Source organism: Giraffa tippelskirchi, chromosome 9 (assembly GCF_054371585.1).
Source record: "Giraffa tippelskirchi isolate mGirTip1 chromosome 9, T2T-mGirTip1v1.2.pri, whole genome shotgun sequence".
In the NCBI taxonomy this organism is placed as follows: Eukaryota; Metazoa; Chordata; class Mammalia; order Artiodactyla; family Giraffidae; genus Giraffa; species Giraffa tippelskirchi.
In genome coordinates this window covers 106,608,107-106,629,992 of record NC_137283.1, presented here as the reverse complement: position 1 = coordinate 106,629,992, position 21,886 = coordinate 106,608,107, and the positions used below count along the sequence as shown (strand labels likewise).

The 21,886-nt window shown below is 36.7% G+C and overlaps 1 protein-coding gene across 13 annotated transcripts in view; it reads right to left on the bottom strand.

Annotated features, from left to right (window-relative positions):
* The window catches only part of CDK19 (cyclin dependent kinase 19), a 226,365-nt gene that overhangs the window by 53,842 nt on the left and 150,637 nt on the right, over window positions 1-21,886 (bottom strand). For all 13 annotated transcript variants that reach the window (XR_014065637.1, XR_014065639.1, XR_014065634.1 and 10 more), the window contains one exon: window positions 834-944. Coding sequence is in view for 7 of the 13 variants with exons in the window: in XM_081530590.1 (XP_081386716.1) it covers window positions 834-944 (111 nt within the window). In the remaining 6 variants the exon portion in view is untranslated. The remainder of the gene's footprint in view (window positions 1-833; window positions 945-21,886) is intronic.

Here is a 21,886-nt window from a genome sequence, read left to right as displayed (position 1 = left end):
TTGTGGAAGGGGAAGAAATTCCACCTGCCCCTGAACTCCAACATCCACCTCCATCTCCATCCAACATTTGCCCAAAACATGCCAACATGGGTACTAGATACCTGTGACAGAAGAGGTTCTTGTCAATATCTGCTATAAGGAAATTTCTTTCAAGGCCTATTAGTCTGTTAAAGTTATTCTTGAAAAGAGTCATAATTTATATAAATGACAAACCACACTCTATTGAATAAAAATTTAATTATCCGAAGTTTGAACTTACTGTCAAGTTTGAATTTGTTTTTTACTTTTGGCAGCTCCTGGGGTAAAATGTTTAAATGACTTGATTCCTAACTTTAAACATGTGAAATTAGAATTTTTGGCTTCTTTTATATATTGTTTAAAAAAATCCCTAATACTTGCAGACCTGTACATATTTGTTTGGTGGAGTGAATTTTAAATGGCAAAATGCTGCAAGAGAGGGACCTTCACTTAGAGAGGAAAACTACTCACAAGCAGATAAGTGTTAAATATGAACTACTGTGTGCAGTGCAAAAGAAAATAATTTCCCTGGAACATATTAGGAAACTGCCATTAATTACCTAAAACTACAATCTCCCACTCAGGAACATTTTAGGAAGTGAAATTTCTGAATGTGACAAATACTATAAAACAGGATGTTAATGTTTATTGCTCTAATTCTTTTAAATCAAAATTTACCTTTAGTATATTTATTTTGAACTATGGTCAACAGAGCAAGTTTTCCTTTCTGTGCATTAGCAGTATGGAGCACATACATTTATTCTTCATACCTACATAAAATTATTATCCTAAAGATAAAGTGAGTTTAGACTTACCCATAAATCATGTTCTGCATAATCAAACAGCAGCCACACCTTCCTGTCACTGTGAGAAAGGAACACCTTCTGCAGGGCGATCACGTTAGGGTGCTTCAATTCTCGCAAAAGCTGAAGGCAAGAGGAAGAGAAGGGTCACATTCTGTTAGCAAAGAGAATAATGCACTTCCCATAACTTCAAAATGAAATTTTTGAAAATTTAGACAATCCAGATAACTAGCATTAAAAAAAAAAAAAAAGGCAACACCACCACCCAAATACCATAACTTAGAGATAAGCTCGGTCAACAACTTGGTACATCTCTTTCCAATCCTTTCTCTGTATATGTATGTTTGGAAAATGGGATCCTTTTACATGGTAAGATGTAAAATAGTAAACAAAAGTAATACCATATTGCTAAATAATGAAGTGTATTTTGGCATGTGTGTAATTTTTTTTTAAAACTAGAGGAAAGGCTTCTAGGGGAGCAGGAATACTGTTTATATCCACTTCAGCATAGTATGTGCTCAATTTGACAAAAGGGGGAAAGATATTTAACAATCCCTAACTAACTTACCCATGCCTAGACATGAGACAGGTTCTTCAGAAGAGTAGTGAGCATAAGAGAATGACCCTCAAACCCACTGATAAAACTGGTATAGAAAAGAGGTCCTATAAACAGAGAAAAGACTAGGCCTTTCACAGAGCAGAAGCTTCAAGCTGGACTCTGATAATAAGAAGGAAAGACAGACCATATCAGCAAGTGAAAACTCAGTTCTTGGCCCATATCAGGCAGTTGGCTTGATAAAATATTTAGCAACAATAACATTAGCTATTCAAGGTGGAAGTCTTCTAAATATGCCCACCTCACACCGTCCTTAACCAGGGTTCAGACTTAATAGGTATAAACACACTCAGTTTGTTAAATACTTCAAATGCCTTTTAAATGTAAAGCTCCGTGGAAAATACAGAAAGGAAGAGGGGACAAAGCTCCTACTAAATAATTTCTATGTGCAAGGTGACTGTATGTACCTGTTTTTTCTCTCACTTAATCCTTCCAACAACCCTATGATGCACACAGCTCGGGTTCAGTGTAAAAAAATAACTTGACCAAAGTCAAACATTAGAAAGAGAAGAGGTTTGAATTTAAATAGTTCTGCCTGATTCCAAAGTCCATGCTTTTTCCAGTTCAGCTAAAGTCCTTGTCCTCTGTTCCCACAATGTAGAAGGGAAGATAGACATACAAACAGATCAACGAGGCAGAGAAAAATATTAAATTAGAGAGTTTGACTTTATTAAATGTCTACCCAGAATATGTCCTCTTTCCTGCCTGCAGGGGAAGGAAAGGTAAAACTCACTTCTGCACCTAAACCAAGCTCCCGAAACACCAAACACTGGCACAGACCCCTGAACCCTGGACTCCACTTGTCTGGGAGAGGGCATGTCACATGTAGCAGTATTTAATCAACACCTCTAAAAAATTATGGGTTTCTGTGACTACAAATTACTGATCTCCCTACAGTGAATCCACCTTAAGTTCCATGTTTAAACATTATTTCGAATAGGTAATACAACTACACAGTTCAAAAATCAAATGTACATTAAAAGAAATACATTGATATGCCTCATTACCACTCCTTCCCCTAGTGACTACAGGCTGTCCTCCCTCCTAGAAGTAAATTTTTTTAGTTGCCTGGGTTAGTCTTCCAACTATCTATGCAAATAAAAGCAAGTATGAATATTTACACAAAAGATAGCACTTATTTTTTACTTTCTTGTAAATCTTTCAGTATCAGCACAGTATTAGTTTGTAGGAAACTTTCTGGTTCTTTCTTACAACTCCAAGGTATTTCCAGGTCACTTTTTTGTGGTAAAATATACATAACATAAAATTTACCATTTTAACTATTTTTAAGTGTGTAGTTCAGTGGCATTAAGTACACTGTGTTCAAGAACCACCACTCTATCCTTTCTCCAGAACCTTTTCATCATCACAAACTGGAACTCTGTCCCATTATACAATATCTCCCATTCCCATGTCCTCCCATTCTACTTTCTGTCTCTAGAAATTTGACAATGCCAAGTACTTCATATAAATGCAACTGTTCAATACTTGTTCTTTTGTGTCTGGCTTCTTTCACTTCACGTGTCTTCAAGATTCATCCATGCGGTATGGATGTATCCACGTAGGAAAGAATTCCCTTTCTTTTTAAGGGTACATATTAATAATATTTCATTGTATACATATACCACATTTTCTTATTCATTCACCCTCCCATCATCCTATGGACATTTGGGTTGATTTCACCTTTGGTTATTATGAATAACACTGCCTTGAAGACTGATGTATAAACATCTGTTTGAGTCCTTGCTTTCAATCTTTTTAATATACTCAAAAAGTAGAGTTGCTTGATCCTATAGTAATTTTATATATATATATTTTTTGAGCAATTGTCATTCAGGTTACCTTTTCTATGAAATATAGGAGGGAAGAGGGTAAAGTCTGCAACACCATGCATTTACTAGAAAATTTCCCCTAATCCCCAAAATTGCACTGTATGGCAATATACACTTGCAATTTCTGCATACCTCTTATACTTTTTCTACCCTTCCGGTCTTTTTTTTTTTTTTTTGGCAGGGGGCATGTGACATGGTATTTGGGATCTTAGTTCCCTGACTGGGGATTGAACTCATAACCCCTGCAATGAAAGCGTGCAGTCCTAACCACTGTACCAGCAGAGAATTCCAACCCTACAGGTCTTTATAAATCACTAAATATCAATGTGAAGGCAAGCTGAGACTAAGAAATAGCAAACTATGTTTGTTTTATTTCCTCTCCTAATTCATTTTTCACTCTACAATCAGAATGGTGTTTCAAAATACAGACTACAAGCATAAAAAAAAAAAAAGGAAATTTTGCCATTTGCAGCAACGTGGATGGACTTGGAGGGTATTATGCTAAGTGAAATAAGTCAGAGAAAGACAAATACTGTGTGCATCACTTATATGTGAAATCTAAAAAATACAACAAACTAGTGAACATAAAAAGAAGCAGACTCACAGATAAAGAGAACAAACTAGTGGTAACCAATGTGGGGGGGAGGCGGTCAATATAGTGATACAGGATTAAGAGGCACAATTAGGTGCAAAATAAGCTACAAGGATGTGTTGTACAACACAGAGGATGCAGCCAAAATTTTATAATGACTATAAGTGGAGTATAACCTTTTAAAATTGTGAATCACTATACTGTACACTGGTAACCTATATAATATTGTATGTCAGCTATACAGCAATAAAAAAAAAAAACAAAACTGATTATCTCTGTCACTAGGGACAGAACTGAGGAATTAAAGCAAGCAAAAAGGCAAAGGCCAAATAATGAGGAGGCTTGTAGGCCATGCAGAAGTGTCACCAGTGAGGTTCTCCAGTACTAGAGACATGCTGGGTGCAGTGGGTTACTGGAGAAGCCAGCTGATATAAAAGGTACCATGCTGTGACTTTCTTCTGTGCATGTCTGATGGCTGGGCCACTGAACAAGCGACTTTGAGGGTGATGGAGTTTAGGATGACTCAGATATGACTTTTCCAAATCATGTGTACTTGATATATAGTTGTACTGATATACTTTTATACTGTTTTAAGTTTACATCTGCCTCCCCTAGTAGACCATAAGCTCCTTGAGGGCAAAGACAATTTTAAATTTATCTCTACAGGAACTAGCACAAGGTATGGCATGTAGGAGCTTTTCTAAGTGAATTCATCCAGTTTGGAGGTTTTAAATGTCACCTATACACATTAACTCCCAAAAGTTTATTTCTAGTTCAACGCATACTCCCTGAAGTCCAGCTATGTATATATACCTAAAATGCCTCAACATCTCTACTTGAACATCTGAAAGTCACACTGAGGTTGTCATCTCCACCTCCCCTGCCCTCTACCCCAACTGCTCTTCCCCAGCCTCAGTTAACAGCAATTCCATCATTCCAGTTACTCAGGCAAAAATTCTCAATCCTCAGTATCCTCCTCAGATCTTTTCTGGTCCTTCTATTTAAAATTATAACCACCCCTCTGCTTCTTTATTTTTCTGCAAAGTATTATCACTATTGAACATAGTATATAGCTCTATATCCCTTATGTATAATTCTAGAGAGCTTAGAAAACCAAAAGTTTTCTAGTAACTCTGGTAGGAAAAAGAAATTTACACTTCAATGGAAAAAATGCATTGTCAGAGGTACATTCTTTCAGGTTGTCTGATTCTGATGCTATGGAAGCTATTGTACAACTCTGTACATTATAGATAACTGATGATAATGCAGAGTAATTCTTGCTTATCTACATTCACTCTCCCATTTTGGAAGATGCTAAAGTTACCTTAAATTAGACATCGTTTTAATATTCCTGATCTACAAATGCATCTGTCCTATAGACTCTTCTTTGTGTGCTCAGTCACTTCAGTTATGTCTGAGGCTTTGAGATTCTATAGACTATAACCCGCTAGGCTCCTCCGTCCATGGGATTCTCCAGGCAAGAATACTGGAGTGGGTTGCCATTTCCTCCTCCAGGGGATCTTTCCAACCCAGGGATTGAACACGTATCTCTTATGTCTCCTGCACTGGCAGGCAGGTTCTTTACCACTAGCCCTACCTGGGAAGCCCATAGATTCTTCTTTGAACGGGTTATATTATCTACTAGGTTCCTTCATTTAGTAAGCTAAATAAAATCTTTAAAATGTGCTCATTTTATATCTGGATCACAGTCATAATTTTATCTATTTTGAAAATTATCCTTTAATACTCATTTTACAGAAGTAGCTCATTGGCAGTAACATGAAGCTGCTATAGTCTTTATGGATCTAACTGAGTGTGAATGCTCATACTTTAAATATGAAAGAGAAACTACTAGATTTGATTGGTGCATCAGAATTCCCCCTGGGTATTAGATAATATATACACCATATTATCTTTCTAAAATTAAAAAAAAAAAAAAACTATTGAAAATACATCTGTTCCCAAGGCTTCATTTAAGGAATAGTGGACCTAGGTATTGTTTATTTATTTTATATTATTTATTGTCTGTCTCTCTCCATCAACATACAAGCTCCAAGAAGGCAAAGTTTCTGCTGGTTTTATATTCCTAGTGCTTAATATGGTCATGAGCACACAGTAAGTACTCAATAAATATTTGTTAAAAGAATTAAATCTACTGAATTTACCTGATTCTTACAAAAATCAGCCAGTAAGTAGCTTGGAATATTATAAAACATTGCTATCTTTTCAAAAGGCATTTTGAATGATTTTGTCTTTTTAATAAGTTGACTAGACTATGTCTAACATAGTTCTTCTAGGCACTCAAACTTTCCACAAGCTACATTTACTTCAGGCTTAAAAAGGAATTGTTCTCTCAACTAGCACCCACTCTTAGCAAAAGTATAAGGGTGCTGGCTTGATGTAAAGAACAGAAACATAGCTTTTAATGGCTCAGGGTGAGATATTTAACCTGACATAGAACTGGAAAAGCAAAGGGGTACTATGAGGGTATTCCTTAAAAGGGCTGTGAATGCAATAAATGCTACAAAATCCTGAAGAAAATGATACAAAGGACAGGGAACAAAGGGAGACGCTTGAGGAACTGAAACAGGTTGATCAAATCAGTGACTACTTTCAAGGCTAGCAAAAAATAAATATGCTACAAATGCCAGACAAGTGCATTCTCTGTCTCTATTTACTGAAGAAACAAACAAACAAAAACAGTAAACAACACAAATGGCCAATACTAAGAAAACTGATAAGTAAATTATGGTATATCCATATATCACAGTCTCAAATATATATGTCAAAAGTTTTAAAATACATGAAAAAGGACTTATGCTATAATACTGTGATGTGATATAAAAAGGCTATGGGGTGATCATTTTGCAACGTACAGAAATATCAAATTACCATGGTGTGCACCTGGAACAAAGATAGTGCTGTAGGTCAAATATACTTCAATAAAAAAAAAAAAAATCAAGAAAGGGAAACAGTATGCACCCCCCACCCCCAACCAGGCAAGCTGGAACAAAATTTCCCATTTCTTTGCCTTCATCAGACCTAAATTTCATCTTTTATTCTGAGGGAAGGTGAAAGGGATTAGAACATGCCAGCCCAAAATGTGACACTTTGGCATAAGAATGAGTCTGCAGTGTAGGCATCTGTGGTTCAACAGATGGAGAAAGAAGCCTTCCTGGAGGTTCCCTTATCTGACTAAAAGTAGACACTAACAACTGAGGACTGCCATAAATCCCCTCTCCCAAGGAAGTTTTATGACCATGAAAAAGACAGAAAGTCGGCACTGCATTGGACCAGCACAAACAAACTATGCTAAGACAGCCCTTATCTGCCATTGGTTTCCCTGTATATTTACCTTCCCACACTGTGCAGCCCCTCAAAGTCCAAAGCCCTTTCCTTTGTCTTGTCAAGTCTCTACAATTAATTGCTCTTTGTTAAAAATGGCATATCAGGTCTCAGGCCTACACATTTCTTGGCATTTTCACTTCTAGGAAGGCCCTTGTGTCACACAAAGCTTAACATCAAAAAAAATTTGTATGTTTTTCTATAAAAAAAATAAAATATGCAAAATATAAAATACATTTATAAAAGAGGAAGTATACCACAACATTAATATAATCATCTCTGGATAGTGAATAATGTGTGATTTCTTTCTTCCTATTTTTCTACTTTACAAGTTTTCTATAATGAGCACTACCTTTATATTTTACACACATGCGCGCGCGCGCGCGCGCGCGCACACACACACACACACACACACACACACACACACACACACACACACACACACACACACACACACACACACACACACACACACACACACACACACACACACACACACACACACACACACACACACACACACACACACACACACACACACACACACACACACACACACACACACACACACCCCTCCTTCTCTCCAGAATTCTACCTGCTAAGATAAGATACTATCATGCAAGCTAAGCTTCTTATACAGTTGATCTGAGAAGGGATAAAAGAAAGGAGATGCTTGTACTTGTACTTCCCCAAATTCTTGGCAATATCAGATTTTACCAATGAACTTTAATCTCTTGTCACACAAATATTTGTTCAACATGACATCATACAACTATAAATATGCTTTAATCACATAAAGAGCAGTTTAGTATAGCATGATTTTCCTGTGAAAATCCCACACTAAGTGATAACATCTCCTGTGCCAGACACAGAGCACTAACATGATCCCAAAGGAGCCTAATGAAGAACGTGCAGTGGGCAAGCCAAGACTTTATCTGATCCCTCTTCCAGGGCATCTAAGTGACTAGAAAGTGTCTACTTTTCACTGTCCTAAACAATCTAAAGCTATAATCCTAAATTTTTTTCTCTAAAGCACTATTTAGAATCCTCACTCCATTTGGGGAGCCTTGTGCTAGACTAACAATTATAGAATCCATTTGTATTTTTATCCACACATCTTTCTTCCTCTTTCATCTGTACTTTCTTTTCTCTAAGTCTCTGATGCCCCCAGGGCTTCCAGATTCCTTTTTCAGGTTATCTAAATGGAAAGGGTCCTCTTATACTTCAATAACTCACTTATCTCAAAGTAACTCCAATTTTTTATTCTTATTTGATCTGTTATAAGTAACAGCATGATTCATTTGACCATTGATCTTTATTTTTAGAAAACTTTATTTTAGAAAGCATTCATTGAGTGTATCTTTTTTTAAAATGTGTAACCCTTCCCTCTCTGCAAAAAAAACAGAAGAAGAAGAAGATAAAAGAGGAAAGAAACTTTATGGCAAATAGGAGATTCACCTAACTTCAAAATGCCCTAGCATTCCTAAACTGAAATTTAAGAATTAGCGTTTTGAAACCTGACACTTTCACACCTGTGGCAACCTTCTCAGGACTCCACAAGCACACAGAAACATTACAACCTTCCAGCAGGTGGCACTCACACTCTGAAGAGGGGTCTAGAAAAGAGTACACCAGCCCTGGTTCAGGGTGGCCCTAAATTTTTTGCTTTCTTTTACTCTAGTGACACTGCTTAGGTACTCATCATAAGCTTCTAGGAGGTCAATGTTCCCCATCAGCACCCCACAAAAGTTAACAGTGAGATAGCAGATATAATGCAAAGAGTACAGATTTTAGAATTCAGAGACCTGAGTCTGAGCCCTGACCATAGCTGTATGACATAAAGCAAGTTGCTCAACCCCTCTGAGCCTCATGGAGGAATAAAAACAGCTACTGACAAACATACAGTTTCTGTAAGGATTAAATGAATGTACATTAACTATGTAACACAATGCTTGGAAAATATTAAATATCTGGCAAATGACAGTTGTTACTCTTACACCAACCACTCCTGGCAAGGATGTTATGAGGACTAAATGAGATCATACATGTACCATGCATGGCATGCAACAAGTTCATGGTAAGCAATAGTTGTTATTATTGTACATAAGTGAGAAAGGCTAAGCACTTCAGGCAGTCAGAGATACTTGTCTGCAAGAGAGATGCTGCGATGGGGAATGCCATCACACCTCCTGCCATTGCATCTCCTTCCCAAAGTGCCTGAGACTCCTTCAGTAGATTCTGTAATAACAGTATAGTTATAAGAAGGTCATTTTACTTTACCCTTTGCAACAATCTAGTTTCCTTTTCTCTGACTTCAATCAAGTACTTGGTCTGAGAAAGAGACTTGAAACCAAGTGAGGGCTGTAGAAAATAAGAAGTTTACATTCTGTGACTATGATCACATATACGTTCTTTTAAAAGAGTGTTTAATCTTTTATGCAATGTATTCCATGAGAAAACAGAATACACTTCTTATAAATCAATAGCATTCTAAATATATGAACTTTAAACATTAAAAAAACCAGATGCAATTCAAAATAAAGAGTTTATAAAGTAAAATCTCAATTATCTGGAATTCTCAAGAGCATTGTTTCACTGAGGGGTTATCTGAAAATCTTTTCTTGCTTCAATGATCCTTGCCGAAAATGTTCCCTACCTTCACAATTATCAAAACTAAATTTATCTTTGACTTTAGGTGTATTTTTAATGTCTTAGGGTTTCAATAAATATGAACAAATGTGTACTTCCTCATTTATTCTTTTTTTCTCCTTGAAATATAATGAGGAGAAAAAATTAACTTAAAACTCCTTATTTAGATCCTGCCTTAAAAAAGGAAAAAAGAATTTTCTTATTCTCCTCTGTCTCTAGTCCTCTTCTTTTCCTTCTCTTCTATTCTGCAGTCTCTTTTGATATCTTAACCCATGTGTCTGAGGTTTAGCCACGACTCCTATGGAGAATCCCAAATCTCAATCTTTACCTCTCATCTCACCATTAAACTCACATTAGTTTCCAACTGTGCATTCATACATGCATATGGAAATCCCACTGTACCTCAAAAACCACAGATCCAAAACTGAACATCACTTGCTCACCTCCACCTCTTAGTGGGTCCACTATTGGAATTACACCAGTATGTCCCAATCACCAAGGCAAGCAAAACCTTAAAATCAATCAGTGTTCAAGTGCTGTATATGCCATCTTTTAAATATCACTCAGGAATTCTCACCTTGATAATCAAAATAAATCCATAACTGGTATTTACACATGTGCTCTTGTCTCTGCCTGGACAGATCTTTCCTATCCTCTTTGCCTGATTAACCCCTACTTGTATTTGAGAAAGGGCTGGTTTGTCACTGCCTCTAAAAAGCCTTCCCTGAAAACTCCTAGTTTCAGTGGTTACCTCTCCTGTGTTCCTTCCAAACTGTGTTTCTCTGAACATGACATTAATTAAATTAGGACATAGTTTAATTATTGATCCCCCCAAAAGACTACATGGTTCTTTGCTGTTGTTCAGTTGCTCAGTTGTATCTGAATCTTTGCAACCCCATGGACTGCAGCATGCCAGGCTTCCCTGTCCTTCACCATCTCCCAGAACTTGATCACTCATGTCCATTGAGTTGCTGATGCCATCCAACCATCTCATCCTCTGTTGTCCCCTTCTCCTCCTTCCTTCAATCTTTCCCAGCATCAGGGTCTTTTCCAACGAGTCAGCTCTTTGCATCAGGTGGCCAAAGTAGTGGAGCTTCAGCATCAGTCCTTCCAATGAATATTCAGGGTTGATTTTCTTTAGGATTGACTGGTTTGATCGAATTGGTATGGTTCTAGTATGTAGGAACTATCTGCCATCTCTACATTTCCCCTGTCAACAAGCCAGACACAGGGCAGGTATTCAACAATGTTGGCTGAATTAACTGAGTGAGGACCTGTCACCTATCTCCTCATGCACTGACATGCATATCACCTACTACATCCCATGCACTGAAAAAAAAATATCTTCCTCAAATAAGAAGTCTACTAATGTTAACTCTACCACCCTAAAATTTTAAATGGCTTCAAAAGTTAAACCTGCAAATAAAACATTTAAGACTATCTACAGCAAAGGCTGGAGGAGGAAATGGCAACCTACTCCAGTATTCTTGCCTAGAGAATCCCATGGATTGAGGAACTGGGTGGGCTGCGGTCCATAGGGTCTCAAAGAGTGGGACAGAACTGAAGCGACTTAGCACGCACGCATACATGCCAAAGGCTAAATCTATTTTTCTTATAAATAATTTATTGACAGGGTGAGAACCTGAGATTCAAGATAAAACTGAATTGTAAAGATTTTAACCAAAGATGAGGCAGGTAGGTAAGATCCAGGTTAGGAACAGTGAGTTTTGCCCTAATAAAGGGGTTGTCATAACTGACATACGCTGCGGCCTTCACCCTCAGAATACTCCCTATACAATCACGAATGGGTTCCCAAGGTCTCCACTGCACAGATTTCTGCCCATTACCTATCATCTTCCATAAAACCTTGCCCTGGGACATGGAGATGAAGCAAAAATATGTTGGAAGATACCCAGCAGGTAGCAATGACTTTTAAAAGTCACAATTCATTAATAAATATTTAAGTGCCCAGCAAATTTCAGGCACAGGAAGCCTCAGGGAGTTAATGGCTTAACAGAGACAAGCAGATTAAGAGATTAATCAAATTTTAAAACTATAATTATGATGAGGCTATTAAGAAAAATACAGACTAGACATATATGCAGTCATGACCTAGTCTGGAAAATCAGAGAAGGTACTCCTAATGTATGCTTGCTAGAAAGAGAGAACTGAGAATGACCGAGATTCAACCAGCAAGCAGAGTGTACTAACAGATATTCTCATCATGCCATGAATACACTGAATCTAAGAACTCCTTTACTACTCATCTTCTAGGAGCAAGTGTCAAATGAAATCCCTCTATATTCTAAATTTGCCATGGCAGACTTCTATGACATATAACAGAGCTCAGCTCTCTTCTTTTCAGATGAATATTTATAAAGCCACTTACACCATAGGACCTGAGCACAAAGAAGGCACTCAACAAATTCTGTTGAATAAGAAAATGAAAGCAATAGTACAAGAATTGACTTCCAACACAATGGTTACATGACATTTATTCCACACTGAGAGACTACTGTTTTCAAAACGCCATTTTTTTTATCAACAAGAAACTTTCTAACAAAATTAGGTAAGAATGTTCAAAAAATTTCATAAGCCTAAAAAATAACTTGAAATTGGCAATTAATTAATTCAGCAAAATAAAGTAAGTAGCTTTATCAAGTTTTATCCTAGATAAACCTTATGTTTAGCTCAGTGTACTCTCAAGTCATCTGGTATTACCTCTAACTCATATTTTTATAACTTACATTTCTAAAAATGTACAGTTTCCACTTTCTTTAATAAAACCAGGCAACCAAGTAGCCCTGACATTCATCTCTTCCCCTCCCACCCCCAGGTCCTAGATGGTGCTGACTGAGGATGTGTAGGGAGAAGGAAGGACTTTTGCTTTTCTGAAGGAACTTATATAATAATGCATGTTAGATATTCTACTTCTCACAATGACAGGCATTATCAACAGTCAACCTACCCCAGATCTTTCAAGAAAATGTACTAACACAATTTATAGGTAAGGGTTTGATGAAGTATTAATGGCTAAATTACCACTACCAATAATTCAACATATTTCATTCATATCACTGTGCTTCTAGAGAAGATAAATGCAGTGAAGTCAAGGCTCAAATAAATTAACCATTTATAGTTCCTGAAGATCTCACAGGAATTTTAACAACAGTAATAAGGAAAGCTACTAAATGATCTGACCAAAATATAATTCAGGAAATGTCCCCTACATTGTTTCCATTCAATGGAAAAACTACTTCCTTCCTACTCTGCTAAGAAATCTTTATATGTATTATGAGAAAACACTGAGGGGGATGAGTTTCCACAATAAAATAAATTATTTCTTTTATATTAAAGGTCTACTAGATTTAATCAATAAATTCTATTTCCTTTGAGTGTAACTTTAATTTTTTAAAAGAGCCACAATGTGACTGACATATGTGGTTTTCATGAAAATATGTTAAACAATGATTAGGAAAAAACTAGAAATCACTATATCATAATAGTTAAAATAGTTCACAATATTATCATTTTCAGTAATTTTGTGTTTAGCAGAGCACATATGCAAAAAGGACAAATTAATATTAAAGTAAGTTTTCTTGGAATGATTTTGGAGCTTTGAAATTTGATGTCTACTCAAGGCTGCTTACAATGAACATACAAAATGTCAAAATTACTAAACTGTCCTCTTTGAAACATTATTCTCCAACGTAAGTTCTGATCACTCTCTTCAATAAACTTAAATATCCACTTTAGGGAAAGCTCCTTTTAAATAAAATCCACAGGGAAAATGTGGATTAATCTGACTATAAAACTATCTTGTACAGAAAACATATTCTAAACAAAGGCTAACAACAAACTTGGAAAACATCACCAAATTGTAAGCCATTAGGGGACTAATTTGCTTGATTTAAAGAGCTTATGAAAAATCATTAAGAAAAAAAGAAAAACCCTTCAACAGTGGGTACAGAATTCAAACAGACATTTCACAAAAGTAGATACAAAGTTAAATAGTCAATATGCTTATCTCACTTAATTTAAAAATGCAATGGAGATCTATTTTTAATCTATCAGACTAGGGAATTTTTTAAAAGCTTAATAGTATCTAAATGCATCTAAGTCAACAGAAATTGGTTGAATAAATTAAGGTCCATCCCTACAGTATAGTATTATGTAGCTATTAAAAAGAACACAGTAAGAATAAGATAAATCTGAATTTCTGGCTTGGAAATATTAATATGATATTAAGTGATAAAGAAGGAAAGGAAAATATAGCATCCCTTGGTATTTTCAAAAGATATACATGTGCTGGTATATGCATAAAAAGCATTAGTAAGGCCAGAAGAAGTCATCTATAGTAGTTACTTTTGTGCAGGAGGATTAGGTTGAGGAAGCTAGAAGTTTACAATTTTTTTCATTTTAAATCTTTCTATATTTTTTGAATTCTTATTATCTTTATTTATTTTTATCACTCTTATTTTTTCTTTAATATTTTTGAAATGTCAACAGTAATTACTTGGAAGAAAAATTACAAATAATTTTGATTTGCTATTTTACAATGTTCGGCATTTTAAAAAATTAACTTATATAAAAATCTACTCTAAGACTTTGCTAAACTGCAACTTACAACCCATTAATGGATGATGAAATCTGTTTAGTGAGGTGCAATCAGCATTCCCCACCCCCAATCCCCAAGTGAAATCACTGAACTGGACTAGAATAGAAAATAACTAAAAACACCAGTGTGCATCACAGGTTATGAGCCAGAGAGAGCACCAAAGCAAGAGTGGATCACAGTCAAGAAGTTTTAAAACCACTGCTCTAGAATATTATTTTAAAAAGTATTTTGAATAGAGCATTCAGGAAAAAATCTTAACAACCTTATAATTTCCATTTTAAATCCAAGGATTGTTTTATATTAAACTGAGTTTTTTATGTGTCAATTCTTACTTAGTTTGACCAAATTGAAAAAAAGAAGTACTAGTTGAAATGGTAGTGAAGAAAAAATATAATTTCCAAAAAGTCACAGAAAAAATTCTTAGAAGAAGGGAAAGATGTGTTAATAAGACAGATGACGTATGTTAAGACTTGAATGAATTCTAAAAAATTAATCTACATACATCTATTTGGACTAGCCCCAGCATAAGTTATACACATTAATAATCTCTGGAAGTGACAAGATTGAAATTAAAAGAAGTTTAGTTAAGATTATTTATAAAGAGATCACCAAAATAACTGACTTTAAAAAATGCTAGGCTATCTCAGAATTTTACAATGATGACAGAAGACCAAATAGCTGAGATACATGTTCATCATGTACAATAGTAATCATGAGGGCATGTATTTTAAGTTGTGTTTTTTTGATGTCAAAGGATGTATTTGTTCTGGTTATAATCTATTGCCCAATCGCCTGTTTGATAAGGGCAGATAACTACAAAATGACTAGCAGGATTAGGAACATAGTCCAGTACCTTCCCTGGTGGCTCAGATGGTAAAGCGTCTGCCTACAATGCGGGAGACCTGGGTTCGATCCCTGGGTTGGGAAGATCCTCTGGAGAAGGAAATGGCAACCCACTCCAGTATTCTTGTCTGGAAAATCCCATGGACGGAGGAGCATAGTAGCTTACATACAGTCCATGGGGTCACAAAGAGTCGGACACGACTGAGCGACTTCACTTCACTCCAGTACCTAAATTAAGTAAAATTAAAGGACTGCAGGGGAATGAAATCAAAAGACTGTGTTTTCACTTATGGTTACTAAAGGGGAAAGGTACGGGGGGAAGATAAATTAGGAGGTTGGGATTAACACACACACACTACTATAAATAAAAATATAGATAATCAATAAGAACCTACTGTATAGCACAGGGAACTCTACTCAATATTCTAATAACCTACCTATATGGGAAAGGAATCTGAAAAAGAATGGATACACGTATATGTATAACTGAATCACTTTGCTGTATACTTGAAACTAAAACACAAATTGTAAATCAACTCTACTCCAATATAAAATAAAAATTAAATTAAAAAAAAAGACTTTTCACTAACATGGCAACCATATCAGGTATTTTGTGCAGCCAGAGCATCCACAGAAAGCTTTGTTTTTTAATTTTACTAACTTCAATTTACTACTTACCTTACATTATCTTTTTCTCCCTTTTATCCACCCCCCATCCTCCACCACCCTTGCCAGCTTTCTACTTCCTTTGTTCCTTCCCATTCATTAAGGACTTATTATTAACAATCTTATGTTCTTCCAAATCCCTATGGCAGTTACATGTACCACTCATTTGGAATTTAATGAATGACCTCTTGTATTACTTATATTTTTATACATATCCTAATTTTTTCAGATTAACATTTTTATATATAGATATATACTTATATTACTTGATAAAGGTATGGTCATTCCATATATGCATATAGTCAATATCAGTAATTCCTTTTAGATATAATTTTTAGTTCTCATATAATCTACAAGTCAAAAGTTGTCCAGGGCATAGGTTCCATGAGTGAATAAATTTAGGTAATTTATCTATGCTCCAGAAGTGTGGCAGCATGGCCAAGACTGATGCTGGAAGTGATGAGGCCAATAGATCTCAAAGAGAGAAGGATGGAGGACAGTACCTGACACTGGTAACAGCAATAAGGATAGAAAGGAGGAGATGGATAGAAAGAAGGCAGGACAGATAATCAGTAGGATTTAGGAACTGATAGGCTGAGGGCAAATGATCCACGATGCTACAAGCAACTGAATAGGTAAATAGCACAAATTTAAGAAAAAGCATTAGAGCTTTGAGGTGGAGAAAAAAGTTGACTTTAGAATCAGACCTAATGAATCTGAGATGTCCATAGAGCATATTGATGGTGGTCTTGGATATTAATCTGGAAGTAAAGAGAGAGTGCTCAGTTGGAAGCAAAAAAAAAAAAACTGGGGCATTATCAGCATAGAGATGAAACTGCCAGGAAATGTTTTCATGAAAAGATGAGAAGGTTGATTAGCAGAGAGCTATTTTGAGGGGAGAAAAAAAGAAAAAAATTAAAGAACTGCAAAAGAGATATTTAAGAGAAGGAGGATCACACAAAGACTCAAAATATGTGCTCAAGAAGTAGAAGCTGCCTTCTCCCAGGAGAGAAAATGTACGGTTATAAAAGCCAAGAAGAATTTCCTTTCTCTCAGAAGGGAAAACAGATCATGATTTCAACTGTTGAGAGAAATGTCCATTGGATTTGTCAACCTCTATCAGAGGTATCCAGGAAGCTTAAAAGGAACAGTTTTCTCCACTGAAACTACAAATTCCATGAGGACAGATATCATGCTTGTCTTATTCATTGTTATTTACTGCAAGGAGAAGAACAAGGCCAATCATGGGGTGGGCATTCAGTACTTTCTGAACCAAGGTGAAAGGTAGAATACAATAGAAAAAAGAAAGGTAGAATGCAGATAACAATAACAGCCAGGCTGCCCTGGACAGTCAATGGTGAGGAGAAACCACTTGGCTATGAATAGAGGGGCACCAATGGCTCAGAGAGGTGGTTTTATGTTTTGCTCTGTTACAATAGGTAAGACTTCAAAATTTTTTAAATATGGAGACAGAAACATGCATACGGAAGGAATGCTCAGATGTTCACTTAAGGACCCTTTCTAGAATTATTTGCTAACATTAGCCCAAATGAATATCTAATTGGTTGAAGATCTGATATTTTAAAGAGTAGGAAAAAACCAAATCAAGCAACATAGGATTATGACACAGAACAGAATAGCCTCCTTAAGAGCAAGTCAGTATGGCAAAATCAACCATTAAACCCCGATATCTTTTTTCCAACTTCTTTCCCTTCCTTAACTTGTAAACCCACAAATTCTTTAAAGGTGTCCCTGTAACAGTGGCAACAAGACCTTGTGAAAGTCATTGGTTGGTAAGACTGAGGTGGTGAGGAGGCGGAAGAACGAAGAGAATAGGGAAGGAAGAAGAAGGAGCTGAAAGATCCTTCAGAAAGGGTATTCTCAAGTCAGGAACTACTAACATAGTTTCAGTTGTCATTGTAGTGATATGGTAAGATCCACTCACATAAAAAAACAAAAAACATGATCTCACATGAACTCCCATGGTTCAGAACACCTCAGTTCTAAATCTACACAATCTGTTAAATGTGAGTACTTTTTAAAAAAGATCTGATCAAACAAAATAATGCTACTTTGTCAGCAGTTTCTCTTATCCTAAAAATATTCCTGAAAATATCAGCACTGAAGCTCCTGGACAGTCTTGATTCTCCTGCTTTCTCGCTGGCTGGCCTCTTGCTTGCATCCTACCTCAGGCCACACCAAACCACCTCTAGGCTACCGGATGCACCACACTGCCTCATACCTTCACTCCAGAAAGTAATCCACCCCGATCTGCAAATGCTCAGACACTCAGCTTCAAGATTAATAGCTCAAGCATCCTGTCCTTTTTGAAGCCTTTTCCTGATAGCCCCTTTTTATTTTTCTCTGCCCACCACCCACCCTCTCTCCAACATACAACTGAGCACTCTTCATTAGTACCTATAGAACGAAACCAAACAGAGTCTCTTATAAAGGGATAAACTGAAGTTGATCAACCCAAGCTGTAAGTAAAAAGGAAACCTGACTTACAGGAATTTATAGCTCCTGTCAGAAATCAACAGAGGACACCAGCTAAATCCCAAGTGCCAAGTCTGTGCCAAGTCTTTCATGCCACTTCTGGACTTTCTTGTTCACATGACTCAGCCAACCATCCAAAGTCAAAAAAGAAAACCACTAGGCAACGAATCAACTGAAAAAGCCAAAAACTTCCACATCTATCCCATAAAAATTCCTTAGTCTGTGAGCAACTCAGAACTCATAGCTCCCATAGCCTTGAGTTTCCCAGTTTACAAGTTGAAGCCCCACAATAAACTCATCTTTCTGCTTTGTTTTATTGAGTATGCAGACTTTGGTTTTTGACATACCCCACTATTCTCACTTACCTCTATTATATCACTTACACCATCTGACTGCTTTACAGAATCTGATCCGACATTATTCTAGGCTGGAATCCTCCTACCTCATTCATCTTATTCCCCAGAGCCTGGGACAGAACTTGACGTAGAATGTGAACTCTAAGCAAAGTGAAGTATAAAAGACTACTTGCCAAAAATTTTGTAAATACAAAATTCAAGACTATCCACCAAAGCAACACCTTAACTAGATATCTATTGCTTTGCCAACAATCTACCACTGGAGCTACTGAATTTGGGCCCTAGAAATAAGCAATTACAAAACAGAAACATTTCCAAATAGAAATAAATGTACATTTTTTGCTTTGATTATGAAGGATGCGGGTTAAAACATACCTCAATGTATACTATGTTTGTTCCCAGATTTAAATGTGATTAAAACTATAATTCTACGTGCAGGAATGTGTTTCAATTATATTACTATATTTCCATCGGCCATAATTTTACAGATTTTCTATAGCCATGAAAATGGTTGTTACAGTTCTAAAAAGAGTGATGAAATCTATAACTCATAAATCTCTCAGTCACATACCATAAGTCACTTTTGCTTAACTGATATGTCTTATGTTAATGACATAGAAAGTTTGAAACATTTTTAAATTGTAAAGATAATATATGCTCAATTTCTAGACTTCAATCAGACGACACAGAAAAGCACAAAGAAGAAAATACAAATCACCTGTAATCCTACCAAAGACAACTTCGTAATACTGTGATATGTACCTCCTAAACTTTTTCCTGTGCACATACACATGAGATAATAATAGCAATCACTATGACCATGAAAAAGCTGCCATTTATTATGACCTTATCACAGAATTATACAGGAACCAAGCTAAGTAATTCAGCCATATTATTTCATTTAATCTTTAAGAGAACCCGATGAGATGGGTACTGTTTCTCTCTCTCTTTCACAGTAGAAAAATGAAGGAGGCTTGGGACTTCCCTGGTGGTCCAGTGGCTAAGACTCCACACTCCCAAAAGCAGGGGGCCCAGGCTCGATCCCTGGTCAGGAAACTAGATCCCACGTGTCACAAGAATAAATTCAAGGCCACAGCAAAGAGTTCACATGCCACAAGGAAGATCAAAGATCCCGCACGCCACAACTAAGCCCTGGTGCAGCCAAATAAATATTATACATAAAAACCCTAAGGAGGCTCAGAGGTTAAGCAACTCACACAAAGTCACAAAGGTAATAAATGGCAGAATAAGTACTAAGATAAACCGTTTGATGACTAGGTTCCAGATCCTATCTATGTACATGTGTATATAACACATACACACAATATTTTCAAATATGTATACCAAAATATAGGAACACACTAACCACAGTTTTGTAACCAACTTTTTTCCATCTAACATATTAGAAACAACTTTTCTGTCAATAAATGTCTATCTATATCAGCATTTTTAATAGCTACACAGTAGTCCACTATCTGGTTATGAAATAGACTGCTTTAAATTGTACATTTGTGTTACTCCAATACAAGTTTTTTAATATTATAAATAAATGGAATATTACTCAGCCATTGAAAAGAATACATTTGAATCAGTTCTAATGAGGTGGATGACACTGGAGCCTATTATACAGAGTGAAGTAAGTCAGAAAGAAAAACACCAATACAGTATACTAATGCATATATATGGAATTTAGAAAGATGGTAACAATAACCCTATATGCGAGACAGCAAAAGAGACACAGATGTATAGAACAGTCTTTTGGACTCTGTGGGAGAAGGGGAGGGTGGGATGATATAAGAGAATAGCATTGAAATATGTATATTATCATATGTGAAACAGATCGCCAGTCCAGGTTCAATGCATGAGACAGGGTGCTCAGGGCTGGTGCACTGGGATGACCCGGAGGGATAGGATGGGGAGGGAGGTGGGAGGGGGGTTCAGGATGGGGAACACATGTATACCCGTGGTGGATTCATGTCAATGTATGGCAAAACCACTACAATACTGTAAAGTAACTAGCCTCCAATTAAAATAAATTTAAAAAATAATAATATAAATAATGCTATAATAGTTTTAGTACACTTGTCTAATTAACTCCTTAAGACAAAAAGAACCAAAAGAGAAAAGCTCTTTTTAAGGCTTTTAGTACTTATTCACTTCCTAACTACACTTCAAGTGCTCAAAAGTCCTACAACTAGTGGCTACCATATTGGACAGCACAGATATTTAACATTTCCCTTACTGCAAAGAGTTCCACTTGACAGCACTGGTCTAGATTGTTCTAGATCATGAAGATCATTGTTCCACCTCTTAACATGAAGCTGGTTGGGGTAGGAAGCCCCTCTACACCCACTTACTCTTGAGGACCACCCTCCACGGTGACTTCTGCACTGATCCTACAGCTGCAGCACATGGATAGGTCTAGAGTGTCAGATCCCTCCTTCTGCAGCTTCCCCCAGGCTAGTAGATCAAGATTTACCCACTGACATCACTGTTCCTATTCTTGTCTCTAGCCCTATCTCCCAGCCTGAACATGTTACTAGGTTTATATGGAGGGGCAGGCTGTCTGACCAACCTTGACTAGCATGTTCCCTTGAACATGCTGCCTGACAACTGCAGGGTGATGTGTACCCTAACTCTGCTCTTACTTTTACTATTTTGTACCAAAGCTCTTCAGTATGATGACCCTTAGGAACGAGACCTTTTTTAATTTTCCAAGGGTAAAATAAACTGTTCCGAATTCTACCATTTGGATTCTTTCAACAGAAAACTGGTAAGAGGATAAAAGGTGAATCACTACCTTGCAACATGAAATTGATAGTTTAGTCGCTAAGTCGTGTCCGACTCTTTGTGACCCCATGGGCTGTAGGCCACCAGGCTCCTCTGACCATGGGATTTCCCAGGCAAGAATACTGGAGTGGGTTGCCATTTCCTTCTCCAGGGGATCTTCCCAACCCAGGGATTGAACCAGCATCTTCTGCATCTCCTGCTTGACAGGCTGATTCTTTATCACTGAGCCACCTGGAAAGCCCATGACATACAACTAGTAGAT